At 41.4% G+C, this 8,056-nt stretch overlaps 1 protein-coding gene and 1 long non-coding RNA gene across 7 annotated transcripts in view; one reads left to right on the forward strand and one right to left on the reverse strand.

Annotated features, from left to right (window-relative positions):
- The first annotated feature begins 1,027 nt into the window (after positions 1-1,027).
- Positions 1,028-8,056, forward strand: part of LOC109525833 (uncharacterized) — a 22,561-nt gene continuing 15,532 nt past the window's right edge. The window contains exon 1 of the long non-coding RNA XR_002170211.1: positions 1,028-1,366. This is a non-coding gene — a long non-coding RNA (uncharacterized LOC109525833). The remainder of the gene's footprint in view (positions 1,367-8,056) is intronic.
- Positions 1,759-8,056, reverse strand: part of marchf7 (membrane-associated ring finger (C3HC4) 7) — a 15,108-nt gene continuing 8,810 nt past the window's right edge. For 3 of the 6 annotated variants that reach the window (XM_019886628.1, XM_019886625.1, XM_019886623.1), the window contains exons 7-10: positions 7,081-7,250; positions 4,782-4,885; positions 4,585-4,689; positions 1,759-2,601 (exon numbers count right to left, since the gene is read on the reverse strand). In XM_019886628.1, coding sequence (XP_019742187.1) covers positions 2,365-2,601; positions 4,585-4,689; positions 4,782-4,885; positions 7,081-7,250 — 616 coding nt within the window. In that variant the 3' untranslated portion in view covers positions 1,759-2,364. Of the gene's footprint in view, positions 2,602-3,094; positions 3,144-4,584; positions 4,690-4,781; positions 4,886-7,080; positions 7,251-8,056 lie in introns of all 6 variants that reach the window. The other 3 variants (XM_019886629.1, XM_019886627.1, XM_019886626.1) reach the window with 3 other exon arrangements.

Genomic DNA, 8,056 nt, shown 5'->3' on the forward strand with positions numbered 1-8,056 from the left:
GTGTGTGTGTGTGTGTGTGTGCGTGTGTGTGTGTGTGTGTTTCGCGGTGCGTCTTTGTGTGCACACACACACGTCCGCTGCTCTCTGCTGTGTGTGTTTCAGCGCGAACATGTACGCAAGCGCGTCTTTTCATTTCAACCAATCAGCGCCGACGCAAATGACGTCACACACGACAACAGCTAAGCTAAGTTAGCCGAGACGACACTCGAAGTCGGACGGACACGATTTTCTGCCAATCTGTGTTTTTCCCTTTTTGGCCAAATATATTTTTTACGACAACTGTCTTGTTGACGGCGTCTTTTATTCGTTCCACTGGGGTTTAGCAGGTGTGTTTATAAAGAGACGAAAATTGTTTGGGGACTATCCCCCACGTTCTAGTTGAGATGGTATAACCCAAGAGGCAAAATGACGCTTGCTACTGTTGTTGCGAGTTGCCATTCGTTCTACGAAACCATTAGTCAAACGCCATCATGCCTTCTGTTGTTATTACACAAACAAAAATCTCTTTACTGTTACTAGTGTTAGTGCCTCAATATGCTACGCTCGTGAAAGCAATACAACGAACTCAAACGCGTCTTCGTTCAATGTTGTCAACTAATATCCAGATTATGCAAATTTTCCTCAATTCTCCGGAGAAATTTTCATAAAAATTTGAAAAACCCCGGAATTCCGGGAAAATCCGGAGGACTTTCATCTCTGATATTGTTCTGTAGACGTTTGAGGTGATGTATTGGAAGATAAAGGTAACTTTTTTTCTTTTGGTAATATCAAAGACGTAATCTTTTATGCCACACCTTTTGTTATTGATGTGTGCGGGCGAGTGCTTGGAAGGGAGACTAAGACTATATAAGGCTGCCTTTCCAACAGCTCCTGTATTTTGTTCATCTACTTCTTCCTTTCATAACTTGCTGCTGTGAATTGGGAATTTCTCCATTGCGAGACTAATAATACAGATTATAGTTTGTGAGTCGGCAATGGTGTTTTTAGGAACAGTTTAGTAGAGAGCTCCAAGTTAACACACTTCAAGACAGAGCAAGGTAGCTTTTCAAAATTTATTTCAATAATTAAACAAGTTAAACTCAGTTTATCTTTAAAACGTATCCTTTGAACACTGACGTGAATACAATGAGAAAGAGCTGGACACCCTTGCACTCAAGACGAAAAGCCCCCCCCCCCAAAAAAAAACAAAAAACGAAAACAAAACATATTCTAACATTAAAGCACTTGCGGTTGCATTTGTATTGAAATATACTGAATAAAGTGCACTCTCATACAAACAAAACAATGTGCTGAAGCAACAGATTTCACACCAGTTCAGTTGAAATTTGCATATGTGGAAATAAAAAGTCTAATTGCAGAGTAGGCAGTATTTAATCCTTATCTTTGCTATCCAAACGTTAATGCTATTTTCTAGGACACTTTGTCCTCATGAGTGTGACAATTTGCTGCACTAGTAGGACGTTCGTGTCTTACTAGTTACATTTTTTCATTACTGGATTACATTTCTGCACACTTGTAGCGACTAAAGAGACCAAAAAAACTCTTTACACTAGGAGGACAACCACCTTAAATGAGGCAAAACCGTGCACTAGTTGATGTCTATGCACTACTAGTACAACTACCAAAGCGCTAGACATGAAGTAGTACAATTTTTTAAATGTCACCCGTAGTGAGCAGTTATCAACTAGTGCACAGTTTTCCCTCACTGGTAACATGCAGATGTCCCACTCTTGAGGAAAAAGAGCATAGTATTATATCGTGGTTGTCGGGCGCAAATCTCGTATTTTCAAATATGGTCAAGTTCTTATCTTTCCACAAATTGGATCCTATTTTGACTTTCTGCACATTGAGTTGCAATTACACCCAAGTAAATTGTTTGAGAGCTAATCTATTAATGTTCTGGGACACTAACTGCGAGAAGGGAAAACTTCCAACTCTTCTTCACTCAACGGGAGCTGTGCCACATTATGTCGCCTCAAGACTGAAATTCCATTCGTTTATTTTAGGGTAATAATGAGTGACTGTAGTTATGCTACATACATTTGAGGAAGCCTGTTTTGTTAGAAACGGATGGCCGTCACGCTTCTGCGCACAAAAAACTGGTCAGCCACACACTGTCATAAAAGTCTGTCTGCAGATTAATTTAGCGATTGTCAACGTGCCTCACTGATGTCTATTACCTTTTAAACATGTTTGAGAATGTGACATAACAAGAGTCATTTATTGTTGTGAAGTACTGAAGGCTTTTTTTCTGGTTGGAGAAGTTAGATTTTTTTTTTTTGGCGTATTAGCTTAGTGATTGAAGAGAATTTGAGGGCGGTGGTGTGTCATGTGTGTCAGTAGCTACGAGGTGTAATACTGATTTCAACAATGTGCAGTGCTTAGTTTTGTTTTTTTACTTTCCCAAATAGTGATTTTGGAAATGCGAGGATTCCGCCCGACAGCGACAATATCAAGGATATCAAAGAAATGCTCCAAAATCTTTCCATGAGCCGCAAGCTGATGATTATCAGTATTCCTCGTCCAGATCGTCGTCCAGATCGGAGAAGTCGATAGAAGGTCGGCCATCTTGTTCCCCGTAGTTACTCTCCTCGGGAGGATCTGCAGCAATCACAAACCGAAGTCAATGAACCGAGCATTTGCATATACGTGCACGAAAATGTTGAAAGCCCTTTGAGCATTTTTTTCCATATCCAGCAAAAAGGTCCATGACAGTTGCCCTCATGACCAAGACAACGCATTGCACTGGCAGAATAACTGCGTCTTACATGTAAGATTTTTTTTTCCCTTCCACAACAAGTGCCACTTTGGGGCTTGCTAGCACATAGACCAAAAGCCTTCATCCCACTGAGGGGCGAACGTCTGCAAAGGTAGCGGATGGTGCATCTCCTTGTTCAAGGTCGCAAATGTTTGCCAGATGTTCAACGTGTCCTTTACGAACTCTGACGAAAACATGCTGTCGCGACCTTCGTAAACATTCGCCCCTCAGTGGGCTACGGGCTTTAAGGTGCATAAAGGAGATGGAATAAAGGCTCAAAGGGGTTTCCATACGTAACGCCTTTTGTAACACGTGAGGGAAGAGTAAGTGACATACTTTCAAGGTTGTCCATGTGTTCTGGAAGAATTCTCACCAGGTTAAATGACTGGATGGGAAGAGGGAACAATTGGCTCTTTTCAAAACTAACATTGCTATAAACAGTCAAATGCTTCCAAGTTTCACTCTGGTGCTTGTGATTCACACACACTAAAGAGCAGTCAACTGCACAATACAGTGAACTCCTGTTACATTGCAGATTTTTAAGCTATCGTTTGAATTTTTATAAGTTCATAGGAAAGTCCAAATTAGGAATTGCGTGCCTTCACTGCTGGGAGACGAGGTGTAATTAACAGTAAGAAAAGGCAGTCATCATTTTCCCAGATCATACGCATATATGCCTGTGACCAATAGTGATTGGACGTACACTTTTGTGTGATGCTGTTAAGTCAAACGTCTTTGAGGGATAATAAAAACTGTATTTTAAAATTACATTCTCTGCTCGCCTCATCTATAGCATGTTGTTGGTGTTGATACTGTATCTACACCAACCTGCACCTCCACCAGTTCGCACCTCCACCACCTGCACACCTGGCTCCAAACCGACTGCAGGACGCGCAGCGTGGGCACCATTGACAGTTTTAATTTATTCTGGGGCCGTCCATCCCTCTTAAAGGTGGACGTTTTTTTACTGGTAATGTTAACACCAATGCTAGTGTTATTCCATCTATGGTATTTTGTATTACGTTAGCATTAGGCTAACTGACTTTCATAAGAGGAAATCATACGTATTGGTGTTTCATTAGACACTGAATTTTCTTTTGACATTTTACAGTCAACTTTAACCATGGAGGGCAAGTACACGCTGCCTCCAAAAAGCGTCTTCATCTCCTACAAGTGTGGTTACACGATATAGTGTCCTACTTCTTGACGAGAATAGGCGCTAAGCTAAAGAATATATTTAAAGTATGTTTTAATATGTTTACATGTGTTGTAACGTGAACTTATAGGCGTGAGGGACACTGGTCAACAAATTTCCACTAAATCTTTTTAATCAGAGATGCATGTAAATCTTTCTAGATTTTTTGCGAAGATACCAAACCTGCCCTATTTTTTTTCTTTACATCCTGTTTTGGCGACAACAGTAACATTATGTGATATGGTAATACATTGAACAATATTTATGAATCAAGGCTTAGGTACAGCAACAGATGGATTTCTTTCTGGATAGCTATTAATTAGAACACATGCTGAAATCCGTATTGCACCAGCTTCTCTAGTTCAAACTTAAAAACAAAAGTAAATACAGGCCTCCAGACTATGGCAAAGGTTGAACTGAGGTAAATAGACTGTTCGTTGAAGTGTTTTTTTTTTTTCCTCCCTTCTTGTTTTCTGAAAAACACTTCAAAAAGACAAAGGCAATGATTCTATTTAGCTGATAAATGTGGCCCTTCCCATAAATGAACACTGGTAAGAATAACCCAAATCATCAGATGTTTGGCTAGAAAGAGCCCTAGACTTTGAATGCGCGCGCGCACACGAGGACTCACCCCAGCTGCATAGATTGCCCCCAGGACATCAGCAAACCTCTGTTCAAAAAAATGCAACAGGACCACCAGATAGAGACCACTGCTGATGAAGTCGTCGTATTTAAACTGTGGAGCGAGTCGACACGTCTCAGCACACAGTGCACTTACGTTCCCGAGAGCGTTTACGCTGACACTCAGGAAAAGGGGCAAATGCTTACCTGTGCATGTGTCCTGTACAGCTGCTGGAAATCAAAGTTGTCTATGTTCAAGCGCAACTTCTCCTTGCAGAGTTCACACTTGGTGATGGCTTCCAGATTGGTGCCTTAAAACACAGAATCAACAAAAGTGGTCACACACCGTACTTAAGTGAGTAACTCGGAAAAAAAAAAATACTCCAATATGACAACACCGATACCACTTAACCAGCTTGACATAACTCGCAAGTGGAGTAGGAAACATGTCCGCTGTGGCAATACTAAACATGGATGACAGACAACACGTGTTAGCTAACAAATGATGGTCTGCAAAATGGATGAACGTCGCTTGAATGGCAATGAAGGCCATCCAGCAAGCACCACATTCCAGGAGACGATATCATTATTTGGGTATTATTCTGGCTATCAGATTAATGTTGATAAAACGGAGGCTATGGACGTTTTGGGAGCTAAAACCAAAAAGTGGCTTTCGTTGGCCAAAAGAAGTCATGAAAGTATATTCCCCTCTTATTACAGAATTTGTATGATGCAAATTATGGCAGAATGTTTCATGTTATAAACCGTGACTCCGATCGCTGTTCAGGATTGCCTCTCTCAGTCCTTGGCCACTTTCAGTCTATTCATATGAATGTCCTGCCAAGGTTTTGAATATCTATTCCAAATGTTGCCTACTGGAATACCTCGGTCAACATTTGAAGAAATGGACCAAATTATTTTAAAATTCATAAAGCAGGGGAAGTGCCCTCAGATTAAATACAAAAACACTTCAAAGAGTTAAGGGAAAAGGTGGACTTCATCTACCTAATCTGAAATGTTATTTCTGGGAAACAATTAAAACCATTGATTTCATGGATGCAAAATGATGTTCATGCAAGATGCTTCTTGGGCAATGAAAAGTCAATGTGCCACGGCAAGCACTGCCATTTGTTGATACTGCAGTGGAGAGCTGGCTGGGGTGAACTAAAACCATTGACATTTGGAAGAGAGTCAAAAAGATTTATTTTTTTTTTTTGGTATTTGCAAGTGCGGTCATTGTTTTTATATCTCAAAGAAAAAGTAATGATATATCAACCGTTGAGATTTTTTAAAATAAAAACATGACAAGGGGACAAAAAGTACCGTATTTTCACGACTATAAGGCGCCATTAAAAGTCTTAAATTTTCTCCAAAATGGACAGGACGCCTTATAATGCGGTGCGTGTTATGTATGCGCCGAGTTCCAAAACCTGACTGAGAGCGCCTGTGGCCGACACGCTGTTTATATAGAGAAAAGGTGGACGTGAGTGACGACAGGCATGCGGAAGTCGGCCAATGAGTGAAGGGTGGGCGTGTAAGAGGACGCTAAAGGCACGTCCCTAGCAGGTACCAGTCCCCAATGAGTGAAGGGTAGGCGCATAAGAGGACGCTAAAGCCACACCCCTAGCAGGTACCAGTCGCGTGAGTACATTGTAAAATGGCTAAATAAAGTACAACCGAACTCAGTTTTGCTTCCGTTGCCTTTTTAAAAACATATTTTTAGCGTGTGTCCGTATGTCTTAGCTGCTACCGTATGCTTTAAGCTAACATACCTGGTATGTTTTAGCGTGAATGCATGCTCCCGAATGCTTCAAGCTAACGTGTTTTTAGCGTGCGTGCATGCATGCCGTATGTTTAAGCTGGCGTATGTTTTACCATGCCTGGCTGCGCCCAATAATACAGTGCGTTTTGTGTATGTGTCAAATACAGAAATAGCACCCGTTACTGAGACTGCGCCCAACAATACGGTGCGCCGAATGGTCGTGAAAATACGGTACTTCCAAAGTTATAACATAAAATATTTGTATCAATGGCTCCAAATTAGTCCATTCATGCAAAACAAGGATGGAGGCAGAGGCGATCCAAGTTATGCCTGATGAAAAGTGGAGAGGGCACACCGGACTACAAACTTGAACATGTGGAGAGATTTTATATTGAAAATATGGCCGAGCGATTTCAGGACCCCAGACATTGTTGCTGAAATGACCCCTAATGTTCCCAGCTTGTGTTGGAGGAACTGTGGCACAGAGGGGACTAATCTCTCACACAGACACGCGTCTATTCTGAAATGTTTTCAAATGTATGGAGTAAAGGTTAAAAGTAGTTGGAAAAATAAATATTTAATGTGCAGAAAGCTTCAACATCTACTTAATTACAGTGACCAAGTATTCATACTTTGTTACTTCCCACCAGTGCTGAAAGAACAGCAGTGGGGTGGGTAGGGAGGGGGTGAGGACGGAAAAAGAAATCATCTTAGTGAACGACACTACGAATTAACGTGACACACCTGACCCAATTTTGGAGCAGAGCCACCTCTTGATGCAATCCTCGTGGACGTACTGCAGACTTCCTGTGCATCGGCAAGGTTGAATCAATGGGTTGGACGCGGACTCCTCTCGCATATGGCAAATTCGGCACAGGTCTCCTTCGTCCTCATCGGAATCTTCCAGCATCAGTCTAGCAGAGAACAAGGGCATCATTGCAAGCTTCTCTTCTATTTTGAGGACACACTACAAACAAACGTTGGGAGTGGATCAATTCTTCCAAGGGTTGGGCGATAATGGCGGCATATAGCAAAATATAATTTTCACATAAATCCAGTTTTAATTATATTCTTCCTTACCCTTCGCTTAACCCTTTCACGCACCCTGTAACCTGATAAGATAATCTGTCCACTGTAGTAGCCGCTGTCCCTAAAAAGGTTAAAGACTACGCAAATGACAATGACATGATTCAAAATTTGTTTTGCTTTTGTTGTCCTTGCTTCATTTTTTCCTTAAAGCAAACAAGCACTGAAACTTTTTTTTCTTCAATGAGAATTACCTTAAACCAACTTGTTATTCTACCATTGCACTAAATTGTCTTCCTACTGAGATCAAAACTATTACCAGTTTGAGCGTTTATTGCATGGCCAAAAACATGACTGCTAGTATGATGGATGTCCCTTTTGTTCATGCCCCTCTCGTGATTGAGTTTCCTGTTCGAATTCATTGCTTGTCGGCTGTTCACGTCGCTGCAAAGACTGAAAGACAAGTGATAATATGATGAGGCCAAGAACAGTGAAATTCTAAAAGTTGCCTCTGACTTTCAGTTCTCAGTCTTGGGGGTCCCGTCCACACAAAAACGCGCTTCAACAATGGTGGACATGAACCATGTGATAGATATATTAAGTATATTGACTCAAACGGCTGTCCATACACAGTGTAAATTAGCAGCGAGGCACTCCGAACAAGCTGTCGTCTCACTCCTCCCCAAACCCCCCC

Source organism: Hippocampus comes, unplaced genomic scaffold (assembly GCF_001891065.2).
Source record: "Hippocampus comes isolate QL1 unplaced genomic scaffold, H_comes_QL1_v1.1 scaffold261, whole genome shotgun sequence".
NCBI lineage: Eukaryota > Metazoa > Chordata > Actinopteri > Syngnathiformes > Syngnathidae > Hippocampus > Hippocampus comes.